At 39.9% G+C, this 13,970-nt stretch overlaps 1 protein-coding gene across 1 annotated transcript in view; it reads right to left on the bottom strand.

Annotated features, from left to right (window-relative positions):
* The window catches only part of fbxo41 (F-box protein 41), a 50,360-nt gene continuing 36,390 nt past the window's right edge, over positions 1–13,970 (bottom strand). Inside the window, exons 6-14 of the mRNA XM_051385156.1 lie at positions 11,841–12,229; positions 8,208–8,443; positions 7,959–8,074; positions 7,249–7,401; positions 6,996–7,091; positions 6,757–6,875; positions 6,190–6,348; positions 5,869–5,984; positions 1–4,599 (exon numbers count right to left, since the gene is read on the bottom strand). Coding sequence (XP_051241116.1) covers positions 4,537–4,599; positions 5,869–5,984; positions 6,190–6,348; positions 6,757–6,875; positions 6,996–7,091; positions 7,249–7,401; positions 7,959–8,074; positions 8,208–8,443; positions 11,841–12,229 — 1,447 coding nt within the window. The 3' untranslated portion in view covers positions 1–4,536. The remainder of the gene's footprint in view (positions 4,600–5,868; positions 5,985–6,189; positions 6,349–6,756; positions 6,876–6,995; positions 7,092–7,248; positions 7,402–7,958; positions 8,075–8,207; positions 8,444–11,840; positions 12,230–13,970) is intronic.

Below are 13,970 nucleotides of genomic sequence, written 5' to 3' on the forward strand. Positions count from 1 at the left end.
TAATTTAAAGCAATTTTTATTGATGACAACAAATGAGTGAAAATGAGTTGTAAAACATTTCCATCTATTGCAGTCATCGTAGAAGGCTGATCATCTTTTGGGAACGGTTTTTCAGCAATGGTATCCATTTTGTCGTTGTAGCAACATGGATGAAGTTCGTGGATCAACTGGCGTACCTGTCGATGGCGGTCAAAAATGAAAAAAGTACAAAGACAAACTGCACACTTAATTGCCCAGATAAGTGTTGAGGTAATGTGTAAAATACTATTCAGATGAATGGGCAGAGTACAATCATTCATACATAAAATATGTACAGAGAGGTACATGAACACTCAGACACTGTTTTTCAATTGCACAGTATGATAAATGGGTGTAACTGCAACAGAGGAGGAATGAAGCCTGATTTCAAACTTTCAAATGATGAAGCACCGTGGTTTATAAGTGATGCTTCAGTTCTGAATCAAAAAATAAATTATTCTGCTTTATATTTGGAGAGGCAGAGAATGGAGATGTAAGCCAAAGATTATTCTGGCGTACTTGGCACCTCTAATCTGCAGTTTCAGAGTACACAGGCTCTGTAACGTCTTCAGCAGGTCCATTTTCACAATAAAGCAAATGCACTGTTAGTATGAGCATGAAATCTACAGTAATAATGCAAAAGCTAAAACAAAGACGGTAAAGAATACACAGGTGAGCATAAGGTCATATTGGCAATGAACCTAAAAAGCACTTCAATGTAGTTGAATCAGTTTCAATCTTTAACTTCCCAAGCGATGAGATACGAGAGATGGTGCAAGAGTAGAGAGGCTAACTGTACGTCTGTTCACGCATAGAAGTTCATATGTAATCGTTGTATTTCTGAAATCTTCTTGCCATGAGACCGAACTTGTGAGTGAACAGCCGGTTTCATACCACACCACAAAACGCCGCCAGGCATCCCGCGGACAGAAACCTGTGTGGTTTCTGACGTAACTGACGACCAAAGTGTTCAGGAAAAAAGTGCATCATATTTTGTCAAATACTGAGAAATAGCTGAACATTAAAAACAACACTCTTATAATAAACATCTGAAATATCTTCTTTTTTTTTCACTAGTGCAACAACAGACTGGATCAAATGAAGAGAAACGTTATTAACCTGCAGGCAATCAAAGCTCTTTAAACATCTAATAATTTTCTTGTCACAGTAGCAGAACAGTTAAGAAGGCAACTTAATGATTGATGCTTGAACACAAACATGCCAACATTATACACATCGCTCTTTTTTATATAGAAATAAATAGCTGAATTATCATCTTTATCCTCTTCTTAAATAATTTCCATCTCTATATGACTCTGATGCACATTTAATATAAAGTATCTAATACACAACTGCAATTTCAACACTAATGTTATACATAATATAATTCTCTATGTTTATCTTTCATTCACCTTTGGAGAGAAAATGCTTACAGAATGAAGAACTGTAAACTTCAACTTTTTCCACTCATAGTTATGACCTTAATATTATATAACATCAAATGTTGGTCCTTTTTTTTCTGGCTTTTGTTGTTGTTGTTTTTTACAAACATTATGTACAGAGTAGCTGATAGCGAAGGCAGGATTGTCTAAAACTCAAAATCAACAAGTGCTTTGTGTTTTTCTCTGTTGTGTCAGCAAAGTTTTACACCTTTCCCACAAACACATCTCCCCCAATGAAAACCGAGCAGACAATCAGTCCCAGTGTAGGATAATAATACGCAGTACTGGAAGAACATGAAGAAATGCACATCCACAACTGTTCTCACACACTGACCTGCAACATCATCACTACAATATGCAGCTACACAAGTCCTCATAAACATTTTTTTGACAATGAAGCAGAGACCACAAACAGCAGCTCATAGCTCTCCTCGTCAGTGAGTTTTTGAATTTTAGAGCCCACATGACACCTCCTCAGCATTCCTGGAAACTGTCACCTTGCTCTGTTGAAATCACCGCCCACGAATGTTAAGATGTGTTGCAGAGACAAGGCTAGTTGCCTTGTGACAAATGAAGTGTGCCAGGTAAAAACGAACAACTTGTTAAAGGACCAGTGTGTAGGATTTAGTGGCTTCTATCAGTGAAGTTGCAGATTGCAACCAACTAAAGGGCGCTCGCCTTCCAAGCATGTAGGAGAGACTACAGTGGTTGCAACATTAGTGAAAACATAAAAGGCCCTTTCTACAGCCAGTGTTTGGTTTGTCCTTTCTGGCCTACTGTAGAAACAAGGTGGTTCACATGGCGGTCTCCGTAGAGGAAGACCTGCTCCTACTGTAGATAAAAACAGCTCATTCTAAGGTAACAAAAAGACAATGATTCTTATTTTCAGGTAATTTTACATTAATGAAAACATACCTATGAATATTATATTCCCTTTCTGCCAATAGATCCTCCTAAATGTTACACATTGGACCTTTAAGCAACCTATGGTAGGCGTGTCGCGAGGGGAAGAGACGTAAATTTCTGCCTTATGTGTGAATCATTTTTCAACCTGTTTCAAAACGGTGTGCATGATTTCTTTGAATCAATGTGATTGTAAGCGTCTAACACGAGCTCTGTTTAAAGGGGTACTCCAGTGATTTTGTATTGCACTTTCATAAAGTGACTGATTTTTAAAAAACGGTGCATCAGAGGCAGAAAAATCTTGACTTTTGGTCCCTAGTGTGGGTCAAGCTACAAACATTCTGGATCCTTCCCTTCCTACTGAGTCTTTTCTATCGACCTTCTACGCCTTGTAAACACATTTTTCAAACATGTCGCTAGCTTGTAATGCAGGTTTCTGTGTTGCAAATTTGTAATTTCAAAGCTGAGATAAGACTGATATTATGAAGATTATTTTCAGACTTGACAAAGCTCCTCCAGAGCCCATAGAAGACATTTACAGCTGTTCACAGACTGAGTAGTACTCTTTATATATTTAAACTGATCTTGATTGTTGGATCTCCCCTTTAAGTTGTCTGCAGCACGAGAAGTGAACAATATGTGTCGCCATGGTAAGTATTGCTACTTATACTTATTGAGATTTTCTGCAACGTACCCTGAACTAAACTGTCGCCATGAATTGCACCAAATCAAACTCCTAATTTGAAGGTGATACTGAAGAGCTGATCCCTTGGCTTTGAGTTCTGCAAAATAGTAAAAGGTAACACATGTTCCATGCTGCAAAGAGTACAAAGTGTTATATCACACCAGCTGGTCATTGGCTGTGTAAGTGCTCAGAAAACCCAGCAGAGGGAGCCAGAGGATGACAGCTGAAAGTTGTTCAGGGCTTCAGCCATGGCAAGCACTACTTATAGGAATGGCACTGTTTAGTATGATATATAAACACTGTAACACCTGTATACACCTGGAGACCATGTTCCATATGAAACACAACAACCCTTATGTTCAGTAAGAGCTGCTTCCACTCAAGTCAAATTCCAATAATGTAAGTTAATTTTGATTTGAAGAGATTAAACCGCTTACATGGTCCCTCCTCCCTCACAAATGGCACATTGGAGAAAACTCACTGGAATGAGGACAGACACTGTTACAAATGGCACCAGTTTTTTGAGAGAAATGCATTATGGATCATCTTCCGTCTAAAGATACTACAACCATCGAAAAGTCTAGGTTTGTGACACGATGCTGTTCACATGAGGAAGCAGAGGACGGTAGAAGAGGCTAAATGCATCGCTGCCATGCAGTGGCTAAAAGACTGTCAAGGTCTGCGTGTTACAGGGAGTGCTGTCCTTGCTCTCTCCACTGGAGCTGGTGCAGCATGTTTCTGTTCTGGGTGGGAAGCAGTAAGTGTTGAAAGTTGTCCGTTGTCCTGCTCCAACACATAGTAGTTCGGGTCAGGCAGGTTTGAAAACCATTTATTAAATCCTCAGCTGTATGCATTCACACATCCGCACGCACACAAACACAAAGCGCCTGTCTCAAGACTCTTAATCTTGTACTTCTGCGGAAAGTATGTATGCTTTATAATGTGCTCCTGCCCACACGAGCTGATGGTGTTGAAGGTAGTCTTAAGTATATGTCAAGCACAATGTAGATGCAGACAGTTAAATACAGCGCTGTCACCTGGCTCCAGGCGTTTCAAGAAATGGATCTGGCTCTGTGCGACGACACGATCCATTTTTACGGTGAAAGCAAAAAAGGACTGAGAAAGAGGAATCGGATAGTTTTGTTGGGCTATTTGAGTCTGTGAAGTATTAGACGGGCCTTTTGTGTGATATATAAGTGCCATTGTTAGCCTAAATAAGCCTCCTGACTGGTTTCAGTCAACATGAGGGAGATACTGATTTCCCCTTACTGGAATAGTGAATTAGTTTTTTCTGTTTGAAGGTTGTACTTGAGGATTATGCACATTGAGCCTCGGCCCCCTGTTCATCATGGCGATCTTCTGTTGTTTCTGTCGGTGCTGCAGACGTATTCAAACCCAGCGGAGTGGGCTCAAAACAGCTGGATCTTTTTGATTGACTGGAGCCAAGATGGCGCCTTTCCAAGAGTCGAAGAATCTGCACAAAAGATGTTAGCAGAGACTGTCTGCTTTCACGTGGAGGATTTTGGAGAAGCCGGGTCTCTTCTTCAGAGCCTGGAAGAAAAAGGCAGGAAGGGATATCAGAATCAACATTTTTTTAAAAGCAATCTGACAGTGGTCCATTTCCCTGTTGCCTTCATGCCTTGAGGTTTGCCTCCATTAGCAGAAAGTGTGTACAGTGACTGATGTATGACAGAAAGCTATAAAAAAACTGTAAAGCATTGAGGTGCAGCAGGTTAAGGATGACTGTCTTGCTTCATAAGCTTCGCCTCTGCAGAACCCGCTTCAAAAAATGGATGATTAAACATGAGAGGGGAACTTTGGTTGCCTTTTCACAGCAAACTTAAAACAGGGAGGGATAAAAATAAATCGTAGTTGTTTGCAGCTTTTGGAGAGGTTACCTAACTGCTGTGAGCAAGCCCACCATCTTGAGTGTAATATCCAAGACGAACACACTGTAAACTGACTCATAAAAACAAAACACAAATAAAAGCTGGGATTTCACAGCTTTTATATCTCCGTTTGTGTGTGGTCAGCTATAAGGATGACCCAAACCTCTCACAGTAAGCCTCTGCTCGAGTGAGTTAGCACAACCAGCCATCAGTGGGACTTCACGGATTGAGTCACGGTTTAAATGGTGTGTAGTTCTGATAAATATAGATGTGTTTTATCCTCTGAACAACTATCGGCCACGCTGTTAGTCATGTGCATACAGTGGTGCAAAACCCATGTTGACATGTTGGCTGAAAAAAGACACTTAATTCACATGAGAGTGCTTAACAGAAAGGAGACCTCTGCTAACAGAGCTAACATCCCTGTTACCGTCACAAAGTCAACACTAGTAGTTTTTTCAGGTATTTGTCCTTTATTTTCCTGACAACGTTTTATTTTCCCCCTTTATTCCGCATTACTGCACACCTTCCCGACCTCAAGGCCGGTGCACGCATGACAGACATAACATGACGAAAAACAACATAACGAGGAGATGAGAGGGAGACTCGTCCCTTTTTGAACTTTCAGTTAGCTTTGCACCAAAACAGCGGGTAGAAATGTCCTTCAGAGAAACCAAGAGAGCACTTTTACTTGATTGAAGAAATTGAACCTTGAGTCTGTATCAGAATTCAACCTCTGGTTATACAGTAAAAGAAAGTGTGGCCCTAATGGTGGCACTGAGGGAGTTGGGAGTTGGGACTATGTGTGCACAGAAAATATTATTTTTTAATGTGAGGACATATGCTTTATCTGTGAATTGCTTTATATGTTGACATGTGTGTAAAACTGAAGTGTGTGAGTGCTACAGGTGCTGTAGGTGACAGGTGTTACCTGCAGCTTATTAACCATCTCATCAAAGAGTTTTCTAGCTTCAGGGCTGTTGGGGTCCTCAAAGTAGTCTTCTATACCGATCTGAACCACGATGGACTTCAGGTTGCGGCAAACACCTATGTGAGTAGAAGGACGATTTAGGCAGCATTAATTATCTGGGTTTCAACAGGGTGTTCCCATAATAAATTTGTTTTTTATTTCTATTCTTAGAAAACATAACCAAAAGGCATAGCTGCCTACATGTAACCTTATCATACATTGTTTTCAGGGGATTTCAGACAGTATGTCTTATGTAGTCAATAAAGCAGCATTCAAACTCACTATTGAAGTGGAGCAGGGCTTTGGGGGTAACTGGTGTGGAGGTGAGCACCAGCATCTCCAGACCTTTCAAGCCCTCTCTGCAAACCTCTGCTGCCACCTCCTGGTTGATCTCGCTCACATGATCCAACTCCAGCACCTGCAGGCGCATGCAGTTCCTCGCTGGGGTTGAGGGGGATGAATGGAAGTAAGGAAATGCACAGGTAGGGACGATAAGTAGGCGCGTGTCAATATAATAATTGCGAAGATCACAGTAGTACAGTCAGGCTTGTTTAAGGTCTCAACCAATAGTGCTTAAATTTCTCATTATTATAAGGAATATATGAATAGATTTACTTGAGTATGAACAAGACATTGGTTAAATGCAGTTTCTGTGCTGTCCCACTTTATGACAATAATATCTTGTCATCATCTTACCACCGTGTTTCTGTTCCTGCATATGAGATTGCAGTTGTGATGAAATACTTTAGAAATGTCTTATGTTTTAAGTAAGTAAATAAGTTTTGTAGCTAAAACCACAGAGAGGAATTACATTAGAAATGGAATAGTCCTTTTACAAGCAATATTTACCTAGAGAGGCCAGGCCCTGAATGCCACATCCAGCCCCGCCCACACCAAGAGCGCGGAGGTGTGGCCAACATCTTCCAATTGTCTGCAGGCATCGGTTACTGAAACGAGCAGGTTGTTGGCTAAAAGAGACACAATGTAGTCCACGGTCATTCATTTAATAACCCACAGTATTGATGTCATAAAATAGAATATTTGGGATTAATCAAAAGTTGCAGAGGTACAGTATTTTTCTCTTTTACCATGGGTGTAGTGGCGCCACCTGTAGGGAGATGATGTCTCTACAACCTGCTCCGAGGGCCCAGATCACCTCCTGACCAACTGGGTCTGTGGCACTCCTGGAGAACAACAAGTGCACACAATTAGTGTGTATATGTAATATGTGACACTGAATGTCTACAGCATGAGAGTGCAGACTTATGGACTCATTAAAGCAAAGTCACTGTGGTAAAACTAAAATATTTGTGCATAATACAGTGGACCGAGAAATTTTACCTATAGGTGACAGCCTGCAGAGCTCGGCAGTAGCAGCTGGCCAACCAGAGGGAGCGATCTGTCAGCAGGTTGGGGCAGTGTGAAATCTTCAATATCAGCAGGTTACTTCCTGTGGCCTTTAACAACGCCTCCAGACCTTCCTCCAGACAGCCACTTAGATGGAAACATAAGGGAAGGTCAACAAAAAAAAAAAGAAAACAGACAGACAGAGTGGAAGTAAGTCTCCTGTCCTTCACAACAGCACTTCTACAATTTCTAGCACATAACAAAATGTTCCTGCTATGTTTGAAGCAATAGATGCAGGAAGCAGTATGTCTTTGCATTGTCCACACAATTTGATGATCTTTCTTTCACACAAAACTTTAGACACAAACAACTTTACTTCTACCAATCATATCAAACTTCTACTTATCTATCTATCTTTAGGAAATGAAAGCTAGTATTTGTCATGCTGATCATAATCAAACGGCATAAAAATGTCAGCATTCAATCACTTATGTTCCTCTTGGTGGCATTCGCTCATCAATGACAAGGATGTCACTCAGTTCAATAGTTTGCAAAGCAATCTGCTCATTGAAGCCAAAATAAACAATGTAGTAGTAGTAGTACACAATAAGTATATATATATACAATAGGCATTTTGTGGGAAACTGTGTGCAGCTGTAACATCCTATTATATGTATATCTATGTCTCTGTTTGTGTGTCTCACCGTGTGCTTTTCACATAGTCCTCCTTGGTTTCCTTCTTTCCCCGCTGTCTTGGTTTGAGGTTTTGCAGGATGAGGGAGTGCGTCTGAGTGCACCACTGAGACATTATACTTAGGAACTAAGGGACAAACGTGGAGATCGGTGAAAATATTCATTATACAAAGCAAAAGGCAATACAACTAAATGCACCACATGCTACTGCTTTGATAATGCTACTGACTATTGACTGCATGCAGTATCCAAATGGGCACCTTGGAAGAAATGCGAGCATTCTCTAGCAGCACTCTGGTCCACACGGCTGGGTGACGGGCCACAAACTTCCAGTCACGGCAGACCTCAGCAGCTCTCAGCAGGGTTTTAGTATCCAGGTAGGTGAAGATACAGAAGAGAGCTGCACGCATCTTCAGGATCTCTGGACTGATCACTTCGTTGGATTTAGACGGGCTCTTTTCATGGCGGCATGGCTTGTAGACCCCATCAGACCGACCTGTGGTAAGAAAACTGTTGTTTAACCCTTTAACACAATGTGGGTTGGTTGGGACTATTATGACCTCTGCATTGAATTTGCACTTTTCAGGGTTTTACTACCATTGTGGAGCACCACACTGCTTTGATGATACCATATTTTATAATGTATATTCTGCTGTGTACTGTATTGTTCCTTGATTATTTGACTGAGTGCAAGTTCTTTCTTATGATCACCATGGGAGATAATCCAAGAGTCTGATCCATATATTCACACTCATGTAACTTTTCACACTAGCAGCCTATTCCACAGGCCCTGATCATCGACACCAACAAATCCAGTTTTCACTTGGTCCACTACCTAAACATCTTAGTTCTGTCAGAAACCCAGATGTAATGTTTGTTTTCAGCCTCAATCATGAATTTCATATTAGAAAAGTCCTCCAACCTAGTGACTACCATCTCTGGGATATTGCTATATTGTGTTCAATTTTGAGTTTCAAAAGATACTAAATCTATCACCCATGCTTTCATTTCCTCACATTTGGACTACTGCAGTTGTCTTAACTAGTATAAATCGGAAAACAATTTGCAGAATTCAAATTGTGCAGAATGCCCCGCAGCTATTCAGCTAAAACTAAGAGTAGAGAACATACTGTGTTACTCCCCTTCAAATGTCCTAAGCCTGAATGCCAGTGTGTTTTAGAATTCATTTTAGACTTTCTACTTATCAACCTGCATGCATTTTGACGTCTTCAGTAGGAACGTATTGGAACCTATTATATTTGTTTTGTTTTCTTCACCTTATTATTATTATTATTATTATCACTAGTATTATCCTTTTCCTGATTTTGTTATTTTTGCTTGATTGTCCTTAATTTTTTTATTGTTTCATGTTTTCTGTTTGTAAATTACCCATTTATTATTACTGCTACATAAATAAACTTTACTATGGTTATCATTATATATGTTGAAAACATACATTTAATAAAAGACCAAATGAATGTAACTTCGTAACCCTGAGCTTGGAGAGATGGTCTTTATTTCACTTCTATTTCTGTTAACATGCTAATTTTCTAAAGAACGAATACCAGTAAATGCCACTTAAACAGTGTTAAACAGATATTCTGTCACATGGTGGCGCCATACTTCAACAAGACACTAAATGAGATTACATAATTTTTTTTTCTTGTTTCCATCTTTTCATTCTCTCCATTGCTATCTATTGGCTGATACCATGTGTCCAATCCAAGCCTGTCTTATTCCTCTCAGCAAGATTGCTCCTAGATGACTCATTTCATCTTTGGCCTTGGAAGGCGTCTGCTCGAAACCATCGGGGCTATGAACCATTACTTACACTCTTACTCTCTCTTCCTCTTTCTCTCTTTCTTTCTTTCTCTCTCACACACACACCACCTACGCTCAAGACTGCTAAATGAACTAAAAAAGCCAAGCTGTGTGTTACATGCTGAGAAAAAACTGTGCTTGTAGATACATACCATCTGATAAAACCTGGCAGAGACTCTCCCAATAAGGAGAACTACGTCAGAGCAGAGGAATGCCAGAAACATGTTGAGCGTTACGTGAGAAAAGTCTTTGATTTAATGGTGCAGTCATAGCAGTTCATTCGAATTTGTCAGAGGGCTCTGGCCCAGTTTTGTTCCTTCCCAGACTGCCTCAGTCCACCTGGTATTTTAAAAGAAACCTGACAGCAGTTGGAGAAAAATGGAGGGCAGCAGCAGTGAGTTTAAGGATCTTGGCAGGATAGGAAGTTAACAGAGAGATGTACAATCTGTGGTGGATCTGAAGAAATGTGCGGGCATGATTGGCGGTCTCACTTGGCTCGGTCGTAGAAGCAAAGCTTAGTATGAGACGAAGAACTGAGATGATACAACGGGCAAACACTGCTCTCGTAAATACAGTCACACAGAGAAAGTGTATAGCAACAACATCAATGTATGACTTGGTTTACTCATCATCTATAACAGATGTACTGGTGGTAAACAAAACTGTGTAAAAACCTCATGAAAAAAGGACTTCATTGACTTCGTTCACTGCAACCAAGATGGATCATATTGGGTTGCATGCGTACACCCTGACCTGTATGTCTTCATCTTGTCCCTGATGGATTGTTGGTTTTGGTTGTTTGTTTCTCTAATGAGAGTTTATTACAAAACCAAAAAATCTAATTTGTTCTACTTAAGTCAATTTTATTCTCCTTTTTCTGTTTTTAAATATTGTTTTACTGCATTTATTTGACATAAAGCACTTTTTTGCCTCTGAATTTTAAAAATGCTATACTAATAAACTGTGCCTACATAAAATACAAATACTACCTAATTGTTAAGAACAGACATAATAAAATTTTTTGTTCTATCACAAACTATGAACTATACTATTTATATAAATAGTATGAGTAGTATATGTCATCATGAACACAAATATTACTTTTTCATACTGCACTTTGATTGACATTAAAGGTCCAGTGTGTAACATTTAGGAGGATCTACTGGCAGAAATGGAATATAATATTCACAGGTATGTTTTCATTAGTGTATAATCACCTGAATATAGGAATCGCTGTCTTTTTGTTACCTTACAATGAGCCTCTTTTAGCTGGACCTATTATCGTCTTTCATGGAGTCCGCCATGTTGTTTCTACAGTTGCTGTAGATAGGGATTTTTGCTTTTTCTTTGCAGCCACTGTAGTTTCTCATAAATACTTCCCAGCCTGTTCTCATTCCCAGGTCGTGAAAATACAGACGCAAGCAGTGTTCAGTTTGTTGCAATCTGCAACTTCACCGCTAGATGCCACTAAATCCTACATACTGGTCCTTTAACTCAATTATCTGCATCTATCATTCTATGCATAAAATCCCAAAACGTATTCCCTTACCTGTTGGTTATTATCAGCTTAAAACTGAAGTTCTTTTTGACATATTTTTGACCATTTATTTGCCTCATCATGCTATAAAAATCATATATGTGAGTGTTGACTGTAGAGGGCTGTAACACCCTCTATCCTTAGATGATTTGTATAACAATAACCTCCAAACATTTGTGTTAATGTTTGCGATCGTGATTAAATTACTTCAGAGTTGAAGTGTTTACACTGTTGTGTCTACACACTGCAGCAGATATGGGGCCTCTTTCCTCCATGTTTACCATATATGCTCATGGCTAATGCACACTCAGTTTGTAGAATGAGCCTTGGTCAGTGACACAGCTCCAGCAACATTACAGCGACTGCAACTCAACCTGACCTAGATCCACATCAGTGACTTATCTCATGGGAGTCATTTTATGGCCTTTATTCTGTGATTCCTGGCTCCCATGTGTCTGAGCTGCTGACTGGATCTCAGATTGGAGAGAGCGTTTGACATTTCTAAGAATAACGGGTCTGAACAGAGAGCTTTTACCTGTGTTAGGGCGATATCCCGCCCTGCCGTGGTGAGGATAGGGAGCGGCTGACTGCTGGACTTCAGCCACAGCTCTCCTCTCTTGTTCCCACATCTCCACCTCAGACTCGGTGGTCCGGGAGCCCACGTCTGACACGTCTCCTTCCTCGCCTTCAGTGCTGTTCCTGTAAGGTCGCCGCTGCCAGTTCTGGATAGCCTGTTTACGAAGCCCCCAGTTCCTTGATCCACCACCGCCACATCCAGGGGAGCGCTCATAACCCCCCTCACCCAGCCGGCATTGCATGTGATAGTACTGAGCCTCGGGACACTCCTCCATGGGATGCATCTCCACGCTGTCACTGTCATAACCTCCAGAGCCCTGTGAGACGGACTTGATCCGCCCTGATGCTCTGCAGGAAAAGAGAAGGAAGTGTACTGTTGTTACTATAAGCGATGATTTAATGCTATGTCGCTTTCTTGCAGAGAGTTAGATGAGAAGATCCATACCACTCTCACATCTAAATATAAAGGTGTTTAGCTTAAGACTGGAAACGGCCAACTTGGCTCTGTCTAAGGGTAACAAAATGCCCCTTTATAAAGTACCTTTTACAACTAATTCATTAATATGTCAAAAACTTAACTTATAAATTTACATGTTGTGGATTTACCAGGGGATACGAAATATTGGCCAGGCGACCAGTGGAGACTCCAGGAAGTCCCTGGCCAAAAAAACAGTCCTCCCCTTTAACTTTGGCAAAATCACAACCTTTTCATTTTTACACTTGCTTTCTTCTTGCACCTTTTTTTTAAAGTGGCATCGATCTTTTCACCTAAGTCTCAGAAAAAGAGTGAATAAGCATATTTGACAAAATGTTGAATCTATTCATGATGCACCATCAGCTCTGCTTTTAACAGACAAAATATCAATATGTCAGACCAGAAGAGGTCTATTATTTTTAATTTAGAAAACGCTAAACATTTTACACAGCCTCATGGAGATCAGTTTGATTCTGTTGTACCATCAATTCCACTCATATGCTTTTTACTTTTATGTATTATATTGTATTACTTGAATACATTTACACAACAATTACTGGATAGACTGACAATCAGATATTTGTATTTTATAATTTTGTTTCTGATTATCATGCATGTTTTCAGAGAGTTAAATTATATCTAATCATGCAGAAGATGAAACTCATACAACAGATGAACTGAACATAAGTATCATAACCTACTGGCACACTCACGCATACACACAATACACATAAAAAAGCACCAAAATCCTTGGCGAGTGCTTGATTGTTCCGATTATTCGTCTCTGTAGAGACTTCTGTCTCTTCAGCACAAAGTAACAAAGTAAGGTCCACTGAGGCAAACAGCAGTATTGGTATTTAATTTGACAGTAGTGGATGCACTTCTGGAACCATAATTAACCACAAATAGATACTGCATGACTGAAGGAACAGCTGCATTTCAGAAGATTTATAGTAGAATGAGGGCAGTTTTTGTACATACGTACTGCTACAGTACTTAAAATAACCTCCCAGCAAATACAAGTAATGAGCAGTTACAAATATCAGCCTCTCAAAAAGTAGGACATTTTTCATTCTTTTCTCCATTTCTTCCTACTCAGTACTCCCCCCTCTTTCTTACAGTATAATATGAAGAGTGGATGCTTCTGCATACATAATTTTAGGAATAAAAATGAAAAACAGACGATACTGCAGGTACCCCTTATCAGTACTTGCAAGGGAATAGGAGGCACAGAAGATGAAGATTCATGTCATGCCACATACTTTGAATGAACTGAGATTGTGTAAAAACAAAACATTGCTGTGTGTTTGAGGTTTCAAAAATCTAAACTGGGTCAGCGACAAAACTATGATTCATTACAGTCGAATGAGCTGGCTGTATAGCCTAATCAAACCTGTTCTAATTTTTTGTCAACATTAAAATCAATAATAAGACATAATTTGAGACAATCACAAGAAGCTCAAAATTACCAATTGCTGATTAATGTTTTCAGAGTGTGTATCCAGAATGCAAAGTGGCATCAGAGAGTAAATATAAAACAGCTTCATAATCAGAGGAAGAAACACAGTTGCACTCAGGCATTTTGGTATAAAATTGACCCGTGTTGACTAATGA

This window comes from Dicentrarchus labrax, unplaced genomic scaffold (assembly GCF_905237075.1).
Source record: "Dicentrarchus labrax unplaced genomic scaffold, dlabrax2021, whole genome shotgun sequence".
In the NCBI taxonomy this organism is placed as follows: domain Eukaryota; kingdom Metazoa; phylum Chordata; class Actinopteri; family Moronidae; genus Dicentrarchus; species Dicentrarchus labrax.